At 44.8% G+C, this 23,502-nt stretch overlaps 1 protein-coding gene across 1 annotated transcript; it reads left to right on the forward strand.

The window, feature by feature from the left end:
• Positions 1-280: 280 nt before the first annotated feature.
• LOC144948269 (uncharacterized) lies at positions 281-13,801 on the forward strand. The gene is made up of 6 exons (XM_078877692.1): positions 281-441; positions 2,182-2,380; positions 4,414-4,576; positions 9,712-9,762; positions 10,734-10,762; positions 13,590-13,801. Exons 2-6 carry the CDS (start codon positions 2,269-2,271, stop codon positions 13,643-13,645), a joined length of 411 nt encoding a protein of 136 aa, XP_078733818.1. The 5' UTR covers positions 281-441; positions 2,182-2,268; the 3' UTR covers positions 13,646-13,801.
• Positions 13,802-23,502: the final 9,701 nt, after the last annotated feature.

The following is a 23,502-nucleotide window of genomic DNA, read 5'->3' on the forward strand; positions in this document are numbered from 1 at the left end:
TGAGGTGCGCTGGTGAGGAGAGGGGGTGATGTCACTAGACGCGGTGATGGTGAGAGGGGGCGGGTTATGACGTCACACGACATTGGTGAGGTCTAGGAGAGGGAGTGATGATACAACGTAGATATTCGCCAACTATTTTACCGCTGACGTTGAGCAAGTTCCTGCTAGTCTACGTTATTGCAGGTGTACAAACGGTGTGAGTTCAACCTGTTGCTCATTGTGTGTGGTTTGTGCTCCTGTGCGTGTGTATGTGTGAGAGCGTCTTTGATGCTGCATTAAGTGTTACTGAGTGTACAGGCATTAGTTGTCCAGACCCCAAGCAAAGTCGCCGTCCAGTCTGGCGAGACCGCATTCCTGAGCTGCCAGTATACTTGCAACACGGTCGGTGTGACAGACACCGTGGTAGAATGGTCGAGAGACTCTGGATCACGGAGTGAGAAGGTGAGATCACTCAATTTCACCCACATTGTTAATCAGAATAGCGCGGTGGAGCAAGGCTTATCACACTAAACTATTAAAACTTTTATTTTATCACGTAAAACACACGGAGCTATATAGCCAATTTTGAGACACGAGTTGGCCACATGTAGTGATTGCTCAATGAAGTGGCTTATCACGTGGAAATTACAGATGCATAGAGACCCATAGAGATGCATAGAGACCCAAAGTCTAAACTAAACTCTTTAATTTTACCAGGTAAAGGCCACTGAGCTATTAGCTCTTTTTCAGAAGCGACCTCGCCACATGTAATGAGAGCTCAATGTAGTGGCTTATCATCATCGTGTTCAACTCAATATTCTGGTGCGGCAGTTGCAACATTGGGATATTTTATAATCCCCCCCTCTACCCCCATAACCACCACGGTCTACCCAGCATTATGAAAAAAAGCTTCATAGCTCATTGGATTCTTCCAGTATAAATATTCTGATTCTGAAAGGAAGTGAAACACAATCCTTGTTATGAAGATTTTGCCACGTGTACAAAGGAAGGAAAAACCGGAGAATCCATAGAAAAATCCACACGACTTGGGGAGAACATGCAAACTCCATATATACAGGCGTAAGGGTTAATATTGGACCCATGACCTCCTGTATAACAGGTGAGGGAGATGGAATCTCGCTACATCGGCGATATGTTAAGGAAATTAAACAGTTAAGGGAGTTGAAAGGCAGTAAAGGCAGTTAAATGACTTGAAGAGCAGATACAAAGAGTTCAGTGAATGCTGGAAAGGAAGAGTGCGAATAGCTGGGTTGTGAGAACTCTCCATGAAGTTGTAGAATTATAATAGTGTCACAGTGCCAATAGACATGCAAGTGTGGAACGGTATGTATTTTTTTTTATTGTGTTACCCATTTGGGTGCAAACGTACACAATTGTCGGACTCTTCCCCTTACCGTTACTTAAAAGCAGAGAGTAAAACTTGCGTGAATTTACACCGCTGATTGCCTCAATTTCTCGTCAGCAACATTTCAGATTCTCAATGAGACACAATGCTGGCTCACTCGCCAACATCGACATGACAAAGATCCCCCGTATAGACTTAGCATACTGTTGGGGAAAATGCTGCCAGAGAGTAGCACCTATCAAAGGCAGAACGGTACACGAGGGGGTGGGTGGCCACACCACGCCCGACCGCCTTTGTCTCCCGAGTGGCGATGTTTGCACACCACGCGAGGTCGTCATTTGAGGCTCAGTCGACGTACGGGAGGCCCAGGACTGGTTCAAATAATCGTCACCGGTGTTGGCCGTGAGCGGGAATCAAACTCGAGTCACCAGGTTCGTAGCGCAGCGCGCTGACCGCGATATTACCGCTCCCCATAACATCGACATGAACACACCCACACAGATATAAACACACACATGTACTGATCAACCCTCTCCATACGAATTCACAAGGAGACAAGTGGTGTGGTATTTCTCTATGTGGTCTCGGGTCCTGGTGACGCCACTCACAAAAAGCAAGGATTGAGACGAAGAGAAACCACCTTGACATTGTTTACATTTCAAAAATTGTTCTTTATTTACCACGATGTAGGTAACCAGGGTTGACGGTTAACCACAGTTGGTCGATCGGCACATGTAACGTGTGACGAGTTAAACTGTGGGCAATGCCACCGCATCCAGCAGTGGATAAGGGCCGTGCAATGCTCATGACAAACACCAATTCTCGCGCTGCCTCAGGTGCTGGTGAACGACGGCTCGATTCGACGCTACAACCCAAGGGCCGAGTGGCAGGGCAGCACTGAGAGCTGCAAGGCGTCCATCACAATGGCCAGCGTCGAAACGTCGGATGCCGGCTCGTACAAGTGCGATGTGCTACTGCTGCCCATGTATGACGAAGGTCAAAGCTCACTGCAACTTTGGGTGTCGAATCGCCCAGGTAAGTTGGACATGGAATTTAAAACGATTGGTCGTACCCTAGTGACAGCCCTGCTATATCTTGCTCACGGCATTGCTTGCAAAAGGGTCCGCACCTCCAATTAATTAGCAGAGTTGGCTACTTATGGTGCGAAAGAAGTTCGACATACGTACATGTATGCGCTTGAGGAAACTCTGGGTAGCCCAACTGGAAAATATATTTGGCCTACTCTTCCATGCCGATCAGACGTCTTCAGAATAGTTATGAATTACCCCACATTTTATTCCGCCACACGTGATCTGTTGATTGACCAAAGTCTAGATTTATTATAGATTTCAACACACGAGTTTCTTTCACCTTGGCTTTGTAAACATAATCGCTAACCAGGTAGAGTATGCAGGTGGTACAATTACATCACGCTTTTTATGTTTTGTTTATATATCTCCATACAAGTTTATACTTTATGGGCTTAAGCATGCCGTTCAAATAAATAGTGTATGTAGGCTTACTGTTAAATGGTAAAAGACCGTCCTGGTAACCAGAACAATGAGTGGTGTGTTTACAAGACCAGAACCTCAGGTGCATCACTTCCATTCCGGACAGAGACACGTTGAACATCATTACAAGTACACTCTTTGTCATAATCTGCCTTCCAAATACGACTCGGAGGCGCAAGTCAGACCCACAGACTCGAGCGGGAAGGCAGCAGCCACACGATGTTGAACTTGATATGTCCTCTGCTGGCTGATTAGCCATACTTCACGCTGGTTAATGCACTGGCTTCCACTCACGGCCACCACGAACACAAGTGGCCTTTGACAAAGCACGTGGGGCTGCTGATTTTCATCACATGATCGGCGAGTTAAAAGAGCCAAAAAGAGCTGCCACTCAGGAGCTCTGCTCTGCATTCCCCGTGCTGTGGCCATGGCCTTCAGGATGAGCTAGTGTATATATTTTGAACTTCTTTCGCACCACCATACGTAGCCAAACATGCTAATAATCTCTGAGGTTTTGTGGAAGGACAACAACACTAAACACAACAACAAGTAGTTCAATTGAAATTAGTTTGTCAATCTAGATGATTTTAAAGTGCTTAGTTCCAGTGGCTTCCTAATACCAGAAGGAAGAGACACATAGAGAGCAACAGAGATCCAAATGCTCGTATAAAACCAAAGAGACACATACTTAATTCACTTAGTTTAATTGTGAATCGAATCGAATATCTAATCCAATTGTATATTTATACAGTACCTTCACACAGAGTAGTGGAGTTGACAGGGGGCGTACTAGAAGGATTGAGGAATGAATGGCAGCAGCGATAGAGGGGCACTTAGCGATCACGAAAGGTAGGGACGAGAAAGAGCGGAGGGGCGGGGAGAGGGATGAGGAAAGGAATGGGCAGTGGAGAAGAGGTGAAGCTTCTAAAGACATTAGTTTTCAATCTCGATGAGGAGCCGGCGCTACCAACAATTGCCCGATCTCTGCGACTCTCTACATATGAAGGTGTTGTAGGCCAATTATTTAGTATTCAGATGTGGGAGGAAACGAGTGCCTGGAGAAATCCCACACGTGTGTGCATGCAATGAGGAGGAAAAACGCTCCATTCTCGTACAAAACAGAACAGGTGGAGTCCGCATTTGATGCGCTACCTTCTGCCGGCACAGCCAAGTTGCGGTTCCTCCTCAACGACCACGGGAATAGAATTTCGAAAACATGTTTGATGTGATTCACCAACCCTCACCTCCACAGTGCTGGGTTACTGGCACGCATATCCATCACTGCCCCAACACATCATTCGTGGTCAGGGCGCTTCTGAAAAAGAGCTACATAGCTCAGTGGGCTTTATCTATAAAAAAAACAGTTAAGTTTAGTCTATGGGACGCTATGTATCTCTGGATCTCTATGCGTCTGTAATTTGCACGTGATAAGCCACTCAGTTGAGCTGTCATTTGTGGCCAGGCCGCTTCTAAAAGAGAGCTACATAGCTCAGTAGACTTTATCTGGCAAAATAAAATAAAAATCGTCTCTGTGGGCGTGTGCTTGTGTTGTCTCAGAGGGGACTGCAGCTCTTCCCACAGCAACCTCAAGCAATACCGCATTGTCCAGCTGGACAGAACCACCACCGACCTCGGTCAATAACATACTCGTGATCGTCGCAGTGTCAGTGATCCTGGTCGTTGTGGTCATTGTGGTCGCTTTGGTTACCGTACGCCTCAGGTAATCATCGTTATCCCTTTGAAATTGCACAACACGGCTGCCTGCCAGACACACACGGTTATGAATGCATGTACGTGTTGATTGCTTGCAGGGGGTCAATATCGTGAACTACTGTAAAACTACTGAGGATGTTCACTGTAAACATGAAGAGGAAAACATTTCCAGGATTATCTGTCAGATTACTCATTCCTTATTAAGGAAAGATGTCAGCGTTGTTGCGTGGATTTTTATCCTGGTCCTCCGGTTCTTCCCTTCACATTTAGAATCAACATCACGCATTGAGAGTATTTGACTGCTGCTATCCCACATGATAAGCCGCTTCTTTGAGCTATAATTTGTGATATCCAGGTAACTTCTGAAAAAGAGTTATATAGCTCAGTGCGTCTTACCTCGTGAAATTAAAAAAAGTTTCTAGTTTATCCCAGCAGTCGGTTGCACTGCTTTGATGATGCCCATGAAGGAAGCTCCCGGTCGAGGAGCTTCCTTCTGTTCACACTTTGAAGGGAGAGATTCGACTTCTTGAGGTGTGGCATCTTGAACTTGCTCCTCTTCATCTGAGAGATGGTCACATTCCTGGGCTCTACAGACAGTCCCCGAGATACGAATGTCGGACTTAAATGAACCTTCATAACACGTTATAATTTTTAACCATGGTCACTTGCAATCGTTCGGTCTTACTTACGAATCGAACCGCGGAACTATTTTGTTCGGCGGAGCGATCTTCCGCGTGATGCACATCGCCCCTTCTGGCGAGCCAGGACTCGAGGTAAGTGAAAATAAAACAGATTTTTTTTTTCTTTCCATGTGATTTTAGTGTTTATTACATTTTTACATGCAAATTCACTATTTCGTCGGATTTATGTGTTTATCAATGCTTCCAATTTTCGTTGCACAAAAACACGTTATGACACTGACTGTATGTACCGTACTTACCAATCTAAGCTCGAAGACTCTGCATGGGGTGATGTATGTACGTGCAGTATTTTCATTATTTAAGTTGTATGTAGTGTATAATGTACTGTATATAATATTTAACACTGAAATCAAGCGTAGCTACTTTGTCAGGCGCACGGTGCCGATCGCCGGACTGGTTACAGCCTTTGGAGCGATTTTGCCGGTTTCGCCGGATCGGCCCGAGGACCGCGGGATAATGTTACAGGCCGGATAATCGTGCACTGATTATAATTAACAATGCTCTGTCACGCGATTCGAGGTCTATGCGAGCAGGGTGGGGTGGCGGGGGGGGCGGCGGGGGGCTGAGGGGGCGGCGGGGGGCTGGGGGGGCTGGGGGTGGCCGGGGGGGGCCGGCGGGGGGGGGGGCCGGGGGAGGCCGGCGGGGGGGGGGGGGGCGGGGGGGGGGGGGCTGGGGGGGGCGCCACCAGAGGCTTTGCTGGTGCCGCGAGGGCCGGCCCAGGGTGGCCCCCACCTGAGGCAGTCCCTCGTGCGTGATCTTCGTGAGAATCACTGCCCGGATCACTCGACTCTCTGCCATGGCGCCTGGCCGGGCCGCGAGCCCGACGGTACCGCCCTCGGCCAGTCTCGCTCTCTCCCTCGGTGTCCTCTCCTCCCTGGGAGGACAGCCCTTCCCCTGAGCAGGCAGGGGCGGCCAGCTTTGTGGCCGGAGGCCAACTGGCAGTGACTCGCCCAAGGGGTAGCTCCACCCCTCCACCTGCTTCTTGGCCCCAGACAGCTCGGCTGACTCAGCGAAGCGTGGGGGCGGAAGCTGGAGGAGCAGCCCCGAGCCGCACTCGCCCCGAGCGTAGCCCCCCTGAGGGGTACTCCACCTCTTTTTCCCAGTGCACTGGCGTGTGCCACACACTCGTGACCCCACACCTCGGCTGGGCAACCACTCCACACCCCCCGACCTCACCCAGAGTAAATTCCCCACACCCCGCTTTGTTAAGTCGGAGGCGCCGGTGCAACTGTGGCTTTAGGTGTGTGGCTCTATGCGTGTATGTACCTGAAGGTGGCCTAACCCACGGGTGGGTATGTATATATGTGTACTCTTTGGTTCTTTCAGTAAAGTCACATAGATAGAAAAATAACTAATAGATCACAACGTTTCGATCACAACACAAGCAATCGTCTTCAGGTGGAACAATACAGCAGGCAGACTGCTGAGGCAGGAGGAAATGTAGCGAGAGAACTACTGCAACCAAAGGTTATATACGTTTGTGGTGGGTACAACCCAAGGGTAAGTGGACGGGGCTAGGGATGGAATTTGCAAGTAAATGTAACGTCGCAGAGCTAGAATACCTCGGCTAATCCGAGGGGGGGAGGGGGAGGGACTGCCGTAACGGACAGGAGGGTGGGGGTAAAATTTACAAAGGAAACAAGGTGATAGAGAGAAAAAATATATCAAACTTAGCAAACTTAGAAACGTAATGCAACTCAGAGTTGCATTGCAGGGATTGTACGTGGGGCAACAGCAAAGTTAAGACCTTTAGACAGGGCTGCAACCGTATTGCTGGATAATTCAATGTTAGTCATGTTGATAACCGTACAATCCCTGTCGATGAGATCATTGCTGAAGTGGAATCAGCAGTTAGACATCTCCCTCATAATCCAGCTGAGATGACTCGGCACGAGGTTGCCAAAGTTATTGAGAACAGCAAATTGCCAAAAACAAATAACGTCAGTGAAGCAAAAGCCTTAAAAGAATTGAGAGCAAATAAAGATATCCACATTCTTGCTGCTGATAGGGTCGATTGACTGTTGTGATGCCCCGTGAGCACAATGATTATAAAATCAAATATTTACTCGATGAAAGTACCTACCTTAAAAATAAACGAGACCCAACCAGCACCTTGGAACGTAAAACAACGGCAATCATTGCCAATGCATCAGTTCCGAAGAAAGAGCAATGCCTGATCAAACCAAGGGCATCAAAATCACCAAGACTTTATGGGCTACAAAAAATTAACATACCTGATGTCCCATTAAGACTCATAGTACAATAGGCTCTGCCACGTAACAAATGAGCACAATACGTAACGAAATAAATACAGCCCTGCATCAGTAGGACCTCTTCATTAATCAAAAACTCTGAACATCTCGTAAATATAATTAAATATATTAAGCTTAACCCTAATGATATTCTCGTAAGTTTTTATGTGACCTCTGTTCACGAGGGTTCCGGTGAACGAGTCAATTAAATTACTCGACATTGGTAACGAACAAAGGTTTAGCCAAAGATATCCCAAAACTAGCTGAACACTGTCTAAAGAACACTTCTTGTGGAAAGGTGACTTCTATAAACCAAAGGAAGGAGCAGCAATGGACTCTCCGTTGTCTCCTGCGATAGCGAATTTGTACGTGGAACATTTTGAAACAAAAGCAATAGCTTCAAGCACAAACCATTTGCTTAGTTTATATATGTGGATGACACATTGGTGGTCTGGCCACACGGCAAATATACACTGAACGGATTTCTAAATCATTTCAACTCGCAAAACCCATCCATCCAGTTCACCATGGAAGTGAAGCTGACAGAACTCTACCATTTCTGGATATTCTGCTTGGACAGGGTAGGAATGGTAAAATAACACACGGTATTTACCTGAAATAAAACGCATACTGACGTCTATCTGAATGCAGTCACACCATCACCCCGCACAGAAATCTGCTCTTACCAAGACGCTCATTCATCGAGCTAAGAAAGTGTCAGATGGTGGCAGTCTGAGAAGTGCAATTCCACATGTTAAAGAAGTGCTGCAAATGAACGGTTATAATTAATGCACAAATCAACAGGGCATTGAATACCAAAACACAATAAAATAACAAGAGCATTGAAACTACCCAAGTAATTAAAACGATAAAAATACCGTACATTGTGGGAGTAACTGATAAACTAGCCAGATGTTTGGAAAAACAAAACATCGGAGTCAGATTTGGCACGGTACATAAAATATAGAAATTTATATCTGGTACAAAATATGTATTACCGAAGCTATCAACAGAAGGTGTGTAAAGGATTAACTGCACGTGTGGCAAATGTTATGTTGCACAAACAGGACGAATGATCAGCACGAGACTAAAAGAACATCAGATAAATATTAAATTCTCCCAAATACAACTGTCAGCAGTAGCAGAACGTGCGTGCCAAGAAGGACACTCAATTTATTTTGATAATGTTGAAGTTTTGTGCAAAACTAGCTACTACTGGCCAAGACTAATTAGATAATTTATCGAAATTGAAATAAATCAAAATAACGTTAACCGTTCGGATAGCTACCGCCTTAAGTGCTGCGTGGAAGCGAATCATCAAATAATACATAATTTAAATGCATTCCTATAAAGGGCAGCGTACTTCAATAGGGATTACCGTTGGTAGGGCTATTTTAATAACCACAATAGACATGAAGGACAAGTTCAAAAGGCTCGCATAATGCACATGCATAATGTACGTTGCCTCAGTAATCCCCCCTCCCCACATTGTGCAAGAGCGCAGCTGCGTGGTCACCACATCTACGCCTCTATATGAGACGAAACAGTAAGACTTCTCCACAAATCTGGCTGTCGCCTGCTGAAGCTAGTTGTAATTACTGGCGAAACGTCGTAAATGTTGTGGCTGGGCTCCAACACACCAGTGTGCTGTACTAGTGACGAATTAGCATATTCTGTTTACGTGACAACCCTTACTAGTTCGCTGTGTCGGGTGGTGGCGGGTCTTAACGACACATTCATATATTTACGCGATCAAACCCCAAAAAAACCTCTTATGGATGATATTGGTCACGAAAGCCTACGTGTTAAACTCCCTGTGGGTTGTTCTGTCTGTTAGTTTGACATCACTATTGCATGGCCGGTTTAGAGGCCTGTTTACTTGCTCGGGGTGTGGGTTGATAATCTTTTCTTTAAGTTTCCCTTTTATTTCGTTGTGTAATTGTTTTATTGATTAAATGTTGTATACGTTTTTAATGTGTCAATCTCTTTGGAAATGTTATTGTGAAGGGCGTTATACTAAATAGTGTTTGATTTATTGATTTTCCACTTGACTTTATCCCAATACAAACATTCAAGCTGGTTTTGCATGAAGTCACAAGTAGAACAATTCAAGCCTTCTAACTTTAGATTAAGGATTCACTGTCCCCTTATCTTGGTGTTCATTTATGTTGATGCTTGCTTTTAAACAGGTACAGATGCAAAAAACAGACTCAACAAAGCAATGATCATGAAATGGAGAGGTGAGTGTTTTAACACTTTTTTAAACGATTTTACTTAACTTGACTCCTATGTTTGTCGTGGTCAAATCTTGTTTCAACTTAAGTTTAAGCAAGCAATCAACCGATGAGCACGGATGACTACGTATGTTGCGAAATAAGTTCAACATACATACAACTAAAGTTCAATCAGACACCCAGTCATGACAGGTGTCAGTCAAGGTCACCCCTGGTGGACTACCTCGAGAGTGAGGCCTTGCTCTGGAACACGGGATCCCTCCATTTACTAAAGGGATGCATTATTCAAAGAAACTCGTGTCAAACTAAATTTCGTGAATCGGATTGGCTTTTCCCATGAATGCCAAAAATTAGGGATTTGTTTCGGACAGTCACTCCAACTCTACTCATAACTTAAACATACACACCTCTATCGCTTTCCACAGTACAGACATAATACCGATGAAGTGCATCCATATTAAAACGAGTGAATAGTCATTGATTGAAACCCAAAAAACGATTGACCTTGCTGGGAAACCCACCGAAAGATTTGCTGCATGTGGGAATGATTGGAGAGGCCCTGTGGAGGCGTTACTGCTGCCACTGCAGGGACATCGTGACGACAGTCTCCTATGTGGCTTCTCGTTTGATGATCTCACGGCGTGTGAAATTAGAGTTCGTGAACGTGAATTTTCGTAAACCGAACGTTCGTAAATCGAGGGATACTGATAAAGAAATTTGGGCGACCCACAGAAGAGTACCTTTAAGAGTCAAAGGTCTCATCTGTGGTTTCTCGTCGTCACGTCTCAGGTGTCCTTTCTACCAGAGTGAGCGAATACTGTGCACGTTCTAAGTTGAAATTATTATCACACATCAGTGATTAGAGTGCACAATGACTGTAGAATCGTAATGTTGAATGTTTATGGAAGCAAACGATCACAACGTCTATTTGAGTCTGCCTTGCATAGTGGAAGTTTGATTTTTTTTTGTTCTTTTAGAATGGCTGAAGCAGCTACCCTTGCTCCAGGTAAGAACCTTTACTCCAGATAAGAACAATGTACAACTAAAATTATATAAAAGTATAATTGTTAGAATAATAACACATTTTGACATTGAGCCCCCAGATTATTTTTTAGGAAGGTACTGGCTAGTATCTCCAGGTAAGCCACAGAAAAAAAAATAACAAATGATTTGGTGATAACACCCAAGGGTCCACACAGACGGATACGTGAACCCACTACCCTCTGACCCACTTCTCCACAGTATTCACTGTCACCACGTTGAATCTTAGGTACGAGAGTGGTGCAGTGGTGTTTACTCACTCCTCACAGCACCAATTGGCCCTTCAATCTGGAGGCACGGCTTGCAGTGCCATCAGTATGCCGATCACACCCAGATATGTCTCCTTCGCAAGTGACCCAGACGCAGCTCTCGGCTGCTGGATGCAGCAGAACTGGCTAAGGCTGAATCCTGACAAGACTGTAGGGTCAGAGTCGGCTGAGGATGAGACGGGGAGCTTGAGTCTTCATTAATTAATGGAGTACGCTCTCTCCCTGTAACAGTGGTGCACAACCGAGGTGTGCTGTTCGATCGTAGCTTGACCATGCGCCCTGAGGTTGCATCTGTGGCCAAAGCGGGGTTTTATCACCTAAGAGCGCTCCGAGGGCTGCCGGATCCCTCTTATCAGCTAGTGATCTCGAAACAGTGGTTCACGCCTTTGTGTCAATGCGTCTGGATTACTGACACGCTTTGTATGCTGCGCTGCCACTGTGGACTGGCTCGGAAACTGCAGCTGGTACAGAATGCGGCTACCCGCATGCTGAGACGTGTTAGCCGTTTTGAGCACGTAAAACCAATCCTTCGTGATCTGCACTGGTTACCGGTCAGCTGTCGCATGCAATTTAAGTTCGCTGTAATGACTTACAAAGCTCAAAACGGCCTTGGTCCTCAGTACCTGCAGTCCGGTCTGGCCCCCGAGACGTCTGGTGGGTGTACTCTGTGCTCCCCAGGCCAGGCCCTGCTAGCTCAACCTGGAATATTTCATTCTACACGAGGCGGTTAGCAGGGCCCTCTCGAGTGTGGCGCCTCAGCTCTGGAACTCTCGTCCACCGGCCTCAGATTGGCTCTGAGCACCGAATAGTTCAGGAAACTGCAAGACAATGTTTTCCTCTTCTTGGTTCTTTCGGTAAAGTCACGTAGAAGGGAAGTAATAAAATAATAAAAATAAAACATAATAAAACAATTCTCACTGTGAGAATTGTTTTATTATGTTTTATTTTTATTATTTTATTACTTCCCTTCTACGTGACTTTACCGAAAGAACCAAGAAGATGAATCCCTGCAGTCACGAAAGCTTTAAATCGAAATGTTTTCCTTTTAGCTTTTCTTTGAGTATGTCCCCTCATTTTGATATTTCATGTCTTGATTGTAAAGGTAGGACTACCTTCGTTTAATTCATAACGTAAAGTATTGCGCCCTCTTTAGTGGGTGAGAGCTTTCACTCAAAAAAACATTTTAATAGATGAATTCCCGATTTTTAGCCCTGCTCCATTGATGTACGTACAGGTGTACCCTGATATACGTTCATTCGACATGCCACCATTTGTTACGACGTTCACCGGCAATTAACACTTTTCCGTTAATGTCTCCTTTATTTCGTTATTACGTTTTTTTTCATTGAGTGGAAAAAAATTGTGAATACCTAAGTTAATACACGTTATTGTCGTTTGCCCATGCGTTCATTTGGTACGGTTGTGTGCCTGGACACTGCGATTCACAGCCTCACCGATTGTTGTAAACAAGCCTTGTACATACTCACCGAGAGTGGGGGGCAGACGCTAATACGACCCCTCCCTCACCCTCCCACTAACCCTGACCACCTCACCTACTGCCCCTCCCTCACCATCCTACTCACCTTCACCATCTCACCTACTGCCCCTTCCTCACCATCCTACTCACCCTCACCATCTCACCTACTGCCCCTCCCTCACCATCCTACTCACCCTCACCAACTCACCTACTGCCCCTCCCTCACCCTCCCACTCACCCTCACCATCTCACCTACTGCCCCTCCCTCACCCTCCCACTCACCACCTCACCTACTGCCCCTCTCTCACCACCTCACCTACTGCCCCTCCCTCCTTCACCCTCCCACTCACCTCTCACCATCTCACCTACTGCCCCTCCCTCATCACAAATACTGCCCCTCCCGCACCCTCCCACTCACCTCCTCACTTACTTCCCCTCCCTCAGCCTCCCACTCACCACCTCACCTACTGCCCCTCCCTCACCCTCCCACTCACCACCTCACCTACTGGCCCTCCCCCCCTACTGCCCCTCCCTCACCCTCCCACTCACCATCTCACCTACTGCCCCTCCCTCACCATGTACTCATCCTCACCACCTCACCTACTGCCCCTCCCACTCACCACCTCACCTACTGCCACTCCCTCACCACCAGTCACACAACGTGCACCACAGTTAGTAAATTACCATGCACAGGATTTGTTTTTAATGACCTGTCCAGTTATTATTTTCCATAGTTGCACATAAAATAGCTTAGTTGTGTTGAAAAGCGTTACATTCGTAGGTTTAGGGTAATAAAATATTCTTAGAAACGCATCTTATGTTCTATAATAGAACATTATGGGATATTATGTTTCGATATACACTCTTTCACTTTGCGTTGAAGTTTTCAAGAATGCAGCTCAAACATATATCGAGGTACACTCCTCGGACACTACATTCCCAGCTCTTGTGATGGAAGAGACACGAAGTAATATGTATATATGTCACGTATATATGTTTGTATGTAATTGTATTATTTTTTTCATATCGGACCGATACCAAAACAGAGGAACGAAGAAAAAGCGGGGAAAACGAAGAATCACAAAGTATGGAAATTAAATAGTTTTGAAGACTTTTTAATGGAACACAGATAATTTATGCACTGAACATTACCATTTCTACAGAATAATTATAATAAAAAATATATCGCATAACGTTTATTGTGAGATCACTGCTCTAAGGGATGTTGGTCGTCGTGAAGCAACTCCACCCCCCAGTTTCCCACCTAAAACCACTTTCACGACGGCAGAGCAGCTGAGTCGTGTGTCAGGTGTGTGGCTTAATGGGAAGAGGCGGGGCCTAAAAAAGGAAATGCGTGGAGCAAAAATAATAACTAAACTATTTTATTTTCCAGCTTAAAGGCTATTAGCTATTTCTTCAGACGCTACCTGGTCACAAACGTTAGCTCAACAAAGTGGCTTATCATGTAGAAATGTAGAGCAATAGTCAAATAATCTACACGCATGTTTCTAAATGTGGGAGGAAAAAAATCAGATACGGATAAAATCAAGTGACCACGAGGAAAACATGCAAACTACAAATATACAGCAGGCATCGTCAGTGGGGGTACCACCTCCTACACAGCAGGCGACGGAGATAACGTCTTGCCACCGATGGTCTTGAAATCAGTGAGGGTGGGGCAGAGTCAGGCAAGTGTTGGTGAAGCCACGCATTTTGTGAAAATCCCAAACACGTTGGGCTGCAAGCTTGCCAGGCGATTGTAATCGAGCAAGTTGGTTTATGAATCAGTATGCGAGACCAAATGTGAGATTTTATCCAACTTTTTTCCTCCCACATAAAGACTCATAAATGGGCTTGGCCAAACCTGCCAATTGAGCAGGACTGACGACACAGCGGTTAGTGCACTGCACTGTGAATCCAGCCGTTAACAGGAGTTCGATTCTGGACCACGGTTTGCACCAATGGGGAGTGACATAAATCTGTCCTGTGCACCTCCCTTCACCAAGCAGCATTGACCAAGGTGAATATTGCTTTCTGTCGCACCTCCAATCCCTCTCTCACGTTGAACTTTGCCGTCAGATCAACATTTTGTCAGAATCTAAATAAATTTCTCTTTTATTATCTCGCCGGCCCCTCCATGTCCTTACAAAGTTCAATGTGTGTGCGTTACAAATTGTATTCATGTACAAATGAACAGCGTGGTGATGGAGTACGGTCAAAGAACCAACATGACCGATATGGTACGGGGACGCCTTCATATCACAGTGGATTGACAAAGGGCTGATTGGCAATGAGAATGATGAGATGCATCTCGATGCTTCATGAAGACACTTTGTTGTATTGGCTATAGCTACCGAAAGACTTGAGGCAAACTCAAGTCACTCTTCAAGCAATAATAGCAGTCGTTTACCTCTATTGGTCGCCATGGAATGTGTAAATTCCAACGTCTGACGGTGATGACAACTCATGGAAAAGTTATTCTTGTATCAAGCCATGTGTCTAATTCTAGCATACAGTATGTAAGTTGAAATTACATAAGTACACCAATTCCCAAGCTTGGTCAAGGCAGAAAAACTACAGAAAAACAGTCCAAGACCAAATCAAGGCAACAGTCTCTTAATAAAATTGCACATTACAATTAAAAGTTACCAATAACATTTGTGGTTGTGTCCAGCACTAATAATCTGCTTGAGAATGTTTTGAAAGCAGCTTTACGGTGCTAAGGGAGAAAACAACGTTGTTCCAAAACGTTGGTGCTACAATGGAAAAGGTTTAATTTAGAGGGCATCCATGTTGGTACGGTTATTTAGTGGATGTCCATGTTGTTGTTTTTTAGCCAACGAGACGGTGGCGTCCTCCTTATCCTACCGGTGTCAAGGTCTCTTTCCCACCTGCTCGGCTATTTTGTTCCTTGTCTAGTGCAATAGCGCTGGCTGCTGTCTACAAAGTGCAACTACAAGGTACGACAGTGCACACGTCGAGACGACAGTACGGTATTTATGAAGGATAAAACATCTCGGCAAAGCTCATGCAGGGGGCTATCTGGAAGCCCCAGGAACCTGCGAGTAGGTTCCAGTAGGGGGGCAGATCAAGGCCACGCCGGGAGCATGAGAGGGGGCCCTGAGCGAGAGCTCGGGGCTGCTGCTGCAGGTGGATCCCCTCGCCGTGCTGTTGGTTCGTCACCACCGTCTTCACCATCACTGGGCGTCACGAGCTAGACAGCCTGCCAACTGTTTCGATTCCTAATGCCGCCGACAATAGACGGCTGTGTACATGTTATATATAATAGTGTGCACCCCACGTAGGGTGCGTATAGTCCCCATTGTGAGTAAATAATGCAGAGGTGCCTCCAGTATGACTGCCTCAGACATGCGTTACTACACTTGTGATATTGTGCATGTCCACAAGAGGGCATCACGTGAATTGTGCACATAACCGTTAGCCACCTCAACCATATAGCCCTAATCCCCAACTCTAAACCCTAACTCCTTCAAAGTAACCCTAATAAACCATAACCCTATTCCTAACCACTAAACCTTACCCAAAACGCAACCCTAACCCCAATCCTTCAACCAGTCGGAGGCGGTAGAGGACGTGGCGTAAATTGCAGTGACACCACCAGAATGTGCATGGATGGAAAGTTCATGTCCTGTTTGATGGCTTGGACTTCACTTATTAAAACAATAACGTCAATGGGTAATGAAAATTCATATGTAAACATCAAATTATAATTTGGTGTTTACATTAATTCAATAGATTTAACTGTTGGATCCCTAGAAGTGACAGTTTGCCTTGTACTTTTAACTGTTTGACCAAGTGAAATAATACAGGTTTTATACTGGTTATAACGTTTATATTCTTGCAGTTCCATAACACGTAATTTACCCTCTTAAATTTTGCAGTGAAAGCCAGGGTCATTTTGTGAACAATGCAAGACGGTTGAGTTTCAAGTCTTGTGAGTTCTGCAGGGACGGTGTTAAAAGGAATCTAAGTCTGTGGATGGTATTGAGATTTCTTCCAATAATCTTCTCCAGGCACTCTGACTCATGTTCCAGAAGGTTAACTAGAGGATGACATCTATTTTTTTTCAATGTATCCACTTGTTGGTGTGGCAGGTATTTTATTGGGGCTGTGTATGGTTTAAGGTTCTAACAGGGTTGTGCTGTCTTGATCTAGGGATTGTCCATCGTGGTGTTTGTGTCACATTTAAGACTGATACCAAATTTTACAATACTGTCATGTTATCTTGATGTTGTGGATGCACCTAAGCTTTCTTAAACTGTAATGCAACAGATTGTTGTTGGACTCTCCACATCAAATGCTTGAATTGGATGGTTTTAGTATGCCTACAGAGGGCATTTAAATCCGGTTGTCCTAAGGCCAGAAACTTGGGGGTTATCCTAAGACGCCAGTTTCACCGAGGCCCATGTAATATTACCAAAAGTTGTTTTCATTTACGCGACATAAATCTAAGACCTATGCCATCCCTTCCGGATGCCGAAAGGCTGGTGCATGCCTTTATTTGTTGGATTCTTGTAATGCCCTGCTTGCCAGCGTTTCTAGAAGTGTTTTAAATTAATTACAATATATTCAAAACTCAGCTGGCCGGGTTTTAACAAGACGTAAATCATGACCATATGGTTTCCTGTAAAGTACAGAATAGTTCTGGTATTTAATCGCCTTCTATAGGTTAGCTCCTCAATCTTATTTATCTGCCACTTTGAAAACTAAGATCTGCTAATTCTGGTCTACTAATCGTTCTACAGACTGTTCTACGAGCAAGAGCCTTCTGCAACCAGGCTCTGCAATTATGGAATCCCTTTTCTCGGTCCATTAGGGATTGAGTTTCACTTTTAAATTACGTCTTAAAACTCACCAATTTACAGGCTTTTCCTGTAACGATTGGAAAGCCAATTTGTATTCATTGGCTTTTCCCATTGTATGATTTGATTTCGATGTAATTATTTACTTTTATCAGTTTCGTAATTGTAATCGCATTTCAAGTCTAATTGTCATTGATATTAACTTTATTTTGCTTAAGATTTATCAATACTTGTGGTATTTAATTTCTTTGAATGTTGCATTTTTTTGTACACACCAAAGCTAAGTGATAATCTGAGGTGCGAGGGAAGGACAACTGCAAAAAACTGAATTAGAAGCGATTTTTGTGATGATTGATATAGAATTAAGTCAAAATCATGTTGGAGATTGTTTGACTGTTTGGTGATTTACCTGATACGAGCATGCGTGTAATTTGCACAGATATTTAATTGAGTGACTTTAATTTAGTCCAATGTTTTCAATAAGGATAACAGAATTGGACCTAGCACAGAACTTGTCTAACACCCTTAATTATTTTAATATTTGACGAGATGTTATCACTTTGTACCTTTTGAGAATGGTCTCAAAGGTAACTTTTAAACCAGTTTATTTCAGGAATTGTAATTACCAAGTTTTGCGAGTAGAATATCATGGTCAACAGTATCAAAGACTTTTTACAAGAAATAGTACACAGTAGTGGCCTTTATCCAGATCACTGAAGAGAACATTGCATACATCCTTAATTGGCTATGGTGGTGCAGTAATCCTCTCGAAAACCAGACCGATTTAAATATTTATTCCAATATTTTGGTAACTGGTAAAATAGATATCGTTCTATAATCATTAGGGTTTTCATTGGAGCCATTTTTACATACTGGACAAATAAGGACGATTTCCACTAGTGGACCTGTACCTTCGGTAAGAGGCTGAAAAAGTGCAAGGGGTTTATAGATAAGCCACAAGTGCAAATGTTGGTAAATTTTTCTCCCATGGATGTCTTGATACGAGCTTATCCAGTACATCCAGTTCAGATATGGGACAAAAATGGGAGGGAAGATGATTTTCACGAACATTTTTAGGGTTGATGTGTGCAGGGGAAGAAGCGAATGGTGGTGTTTGAAAACATCTGATTCAAAGTGAAAATTAATCCGTTGACAATGTATTTTTTTGTGAAGTTCTTTTCAATCCAGCAAGTAGTTTTTTTGGAAGAACATTGTTTTCCTTTGTTTTCAACCTAATTGAATGCTTGCAAGCAGTTTAGTTTTTTTTTGTGAACTGCGTTATAACGAAAATGCGTAGTATGAACACGCATTAAACAAGGATTTACTGTACGTAACATGACATTTGCTTTTAACCTGAACAGTTCAACATTGACATTTTTCTCCTCCATGTTCTTTCCCATGCATTCTTCCTTCACGTGTCTTGCCTCTTCCTTGGTCGCAAGACTCTGTGTGGAATACACAAGTGTGGCATGCAGGCACATGGCGAATCTCAGTATAGCACCAAACTGGATAAACTGTGCTTAAACTTTTTAGTGCTGCATTTCTAAACTGCAAAAGTGTAAATTCACAACAAAACAATCCCAGCTAGGCATTACCATCAAATGCAGCTTATATACCGCTACTCGTAAGCTACCCGGCACACGTAAAGTCCCCTTTACTGATGGACTTCCCTGCCGACAGAACACTGTTGCTATGCTTCAAGTACCCACCAAGCTCAATCTCCAAGCTTCCTGCACTTGTTATATTTGCTTGTGACATACCCTTCTGAAACTCCTGTCCTCATCCAAAGCGCTGAATCATTGTGGGTCATAATGTGAACAGCAAATGCATATAATCATAGGACAGGAGCCCAGCAACCCAGATGAAAATTAAAACAGTTCGAACTAAACCTCACTGCTTCTTCAATGGAAGCAGGAAACACCACTTTGGAGAGCAGATGGTGCATGTGTTCTTCCATGACAGAATCATCGCAAGCGAATTGTTGAGCCACAGAGGAACAATCGTCGAACTGTACCTCAATACATGTTGTGACTGGTCAAATCAAACGTGACAAGCAAAGTTTTGGTGTCTGCAAAAAGACAACTGCCATATTAAGAGAATGCTGCATCTACGGACCTTGAGAACCATTATCACCAAAGATAACAAGGTCTGATGGTGATGCAGCAATAAAAGCAGAAAATGGCTTGAATTTCATGAAAGGGCTGTAAAGTGAGTCACAAAATACTATCCCTAAAACCCTCCTTGATATGAATAAGATCAAGAGACTGATGGTGACATTTGTGGTCCGAGTTCTCAGTGCAGTCTGCATGTAACTGCAGTTCATCCATCACGAAAGAAAGAAGCTTTAATTCAAATACTGTAAAACCATGACCTACCCACACAACAATCAGAGTTAAGTCTCATTAATACACCAATAACGTGAAAAGATACAGCCTTGTTTGCAGCTTTGAGGTGTGGTGAATGCCACTTACTGGACAAAGACGAACCTCGACCCAGTCCCGTCCACGCAGCTCTGCAGATGTAGTGTCATAAACAGCTGCCAACCATCAGGACCTGGAAGTGTTGAGTCAACATGACAAACAGCATCACCCAGTGATCTCACAACTCCAGCAGAGCAGGGCTGTAATGAGCAACACTGCCTGGGACAATGCCACATGAACAACGACATTAGCATAATCAGAATTACAATGGGTTCAGAAACAGCCTCTGATTTTCAGCAAAGTGATCTCAGAAAGGCATGAGATTGGTAATCATAACCCACTGCGCATCAGGTAACAAGTTGTGTTTAAGAATATTTGACTGATAGAAATGTCCACGTGATAAGCCACTATTGAGCTATCATTTGTGGCCAGGTCGCTTCTAAGAAAGAGCGAGATAGCTCAGCGTGCCTTACCTGATAAAATTAAAATAGTTTAGAGTGTAATTCTCAATTTAGGTCGAGTCAACCTACAGGAAGCCCAGAATCCGTACAAATAATCTTCACCGGTATTGGTGGCCGTGAGCAGGAATTGTACTCGGGTAGCTGGGTTCTTATGGCGGCGTGATAACTGCTGCGCCACCGCTCACCCACATTGACAGCGATGCCACACAATCACCTCCTTCTGCAACTGCTGCCAATGATAGAAGACTCAATTCCTATTCACCCCCTCTTGGAACCAAGTTCAACACGGACAATTATTGAGGAACCCAGCCTCACAGAGCCAAGTCGAATTCAGACAACGTGCCGAAGAGTTGTTGCCTGCTATTCTTTGGGTCTAAATGTGCACAATCGCTACCACAGGTTTGCAGCTTTGAGCGTGTGGGGAATGCCACTTACTGGATGAAGACGAACCTCAACCCAGGCCCGTCCACGCAGCTCTGCAGATTTAGCGTCAGGAGAAGCTGGCAACCTCCAGGACCTGGAAGTGTTGAGTCAACATGACAACCATCGTCACCCAGTGATATCACAACTCCAGCAGAGCAGTCATGAGCAACACTGCATGGCACCATGCCACAAGAACAGCAACGTTAGCATAATCGGAACTGGTAATGGGTTCAGAAACAGCCTCTGATTTTCAGCAAAGTGATCTCAGAAAGGCATGAGATTGTTAATCATAACCCACTGTGCTTCAGGAAACGACTGCCTGGCCACGATAAAAATATGTTGCATTTCGTAACTTTTAAGCCACTCACTGACTAGCAAGTCAGTTGCTTCCTTATCACTCTTCTATCGCTACTGCCATGGTTAGTGGTCCGTGAACTTCACGCGTTTATTACTTCTACCCATGTTGAGCACTGTCAACCAGGCTGCGTTGTCTCATCATATTGAGACCATCAACCACAATGCCTTTTTCTACTGCTTCCCTCGCACGGCCTGACTTTGGAATACACTCCTGTCTCCTTTCCCAAGAGCGTAAAACCTTGCTCACTTCAAGCTGGTGACCAGTATCGATTACAATGTATGTTGAACTTCTTTGAAACTGTACGTAGCCAACCGTGCTAATCGGAAGTGCACCTCCGATTTAAACTCTGATGCTGCCGTTGTCAGTCACTTGACATTTTAGATTTTGGGACTGTTCTCAGCAAGTGTGCTCATCAACCCTGCTTACAAAAAGAATGTATTCGGTTGGAAATATCTTCAAAACGTTGTTTTTAGACAGACTTCCCATATAGCCTCAAGAGACCGTTGGGAAAAGTGCTGTGAGCGAGCACCTATGAGAGCCGACATGTGAGAAGGTGGGTGGCCAGCACCATGCCAGGCCACCTTTGTCTCCCGAGGGGCAATGTTTACACACTGTACAAGGCACTCAACTGAGGCCAAGACGACAATGCAGAGGCCCAAGACCGGTTCAGATAATCGTCACTGGTGTTGATGGCCATGAGCATTGTACTCATGTCGCTCGCTGGGTTCTTAGGGCGGCGTGCTAACCGATGCGCCACCGCTCACCCACATTGACAGCGATGCCACACCATCACCTACTTCTGCAACTGCCGCCAATGAAAGAGGCCTCACTTCCTATTCACCCTCTTGGAACAAAGTTAAAAACAATGATCGAGGAAGCCAGCCTCAGAGCCAAGTCGCATTCAGACGAGCCAGAGTTGTTGGCTGGTGTTCCCTGGGTCTAAATGCGCACAATCGCGACCACAGGTTTGCAGCTTTGAGCGTGTGGTGAACGCCACTTACTGAAGATGAACCTCGACCCAGTCCCTTCCACGCAGCTCAGTAGATTTAGCATCAGAAGCAGCTGCCAGCTATTAGGACCTGGAAGTGTTGAGTCAACATGACAAACAGCATCACCCAGTGATATCACAACTTCAGCAGAGCAGGGTTGCAATGAGCAACACTGCCTGGCACATGCCACGTGAACAACGACGTTAGCATAATCAGAACTTATAATGGGTTCAGAAACAGCCTCTGATTTTCAGCAAAGTGATCTCAGAAAGGCATGAGATTGGTAATCATAACCCACTGCACATCAGGTAACAAGTTGTGCCTTGTGATGGTTACTGTATCCAGGTCCCAATATCTTTAAAATGTTGCATTTAGTAACTTCTATGTCACTCCCTCAATAGCGGGCAGTCGTTTCCTTACCTCTCTTCTATGGCTATTGCGATGGGCACCATGGTGGCTAGGAGATGTTAACTGCCCCGCCTTGAAAACATGAGGTAGTGTGTTCCATCCCGACCCTGACTGTTGTAAATTTGGAGTTTGCATGTCCTCTGCATGGTCATGTGGATTTTTCTCCGGGGTCTCCAGTTTTTCCCTTCATATTTAGAAACGTGCGTTTAAGAATATTTGACTGATAGAAATGTCCACGTGATAAGCCACTATTGAGCTTTCATTTGTGGCCAGGTCGCTTCTGAGAAAGAGCGAGATAGCTCAGCGTGCCTTACCTGATAAAATTAAAATAGTTTAGAGTTTAATTCTCAATTTAGGTCGAGTCAACCTACAGGAAGCCCAGAACCGGTACAAATATTTTTCACCGGTATTGGTGGCCTTGAGCAGGAATTGTACTCGGATAGCTGGGTTCTTAGGGCAGTGTGCTAACTGCTGCGCCACCACTCACCCACATTGACAGCGATGCCACACAATCGCCTACTTCTGCAACTGCTGCCAATGACAGAGGACTCAATTTCTATTCACCCCCTCTTGGAACCAAGTTCAGCACAGACAATTATTGAAGAACCCAGCCTCACAGAGCCAAGTCGAATTCAGACGTGCCGAAGAGTTGTTGCCTGCTATTATTTGGGTCTAAATGTGCACAATCGCTACCACAGGTTTGCAGCCTTGAGCGTGCGGTGAATGCCACTTACTGGATGAAGACGAACCTCGACCCAGTGTCTTTCACACAGCTCTGTAGATGTAGCGTCATAAACAGCTGCCAACCATCAGGACCTGGAAGTGTTGAGTCAACATGACAAACAGCATCACCCAGTGGTCTCACAACTCCAGCAGAGCAGGGCTGTAATGAGCAACACAGCCTGGAACAATGCCACATGAACAAAGACATTCGCATAATCAGAATTATAATGGGTTCAGAAACAGCCTCTGATTTTCAGCAAAGTGTTCTCAGAAAGGCATGAGATTGGTAATCATAACCCACTGCACATCAGGTAACAAGTTGTGCCTTGTGATGGTTACTGTATCCAGGTGCCA

Source organism: Lampetra fluviatilis, chromosome 48 (genome assembly GCF_964198595.1).
Source record: "Lampetra fluviatilis chromosome 48, kcLamFluv1.1, whole genome shotgun sequence".
NCBI lineage: Eukaryota > Metazoa > Chordata > Hyperoartia > Petromyzontiformes > Petromyzontidae > Lampetra > Lampetra fluviatilis.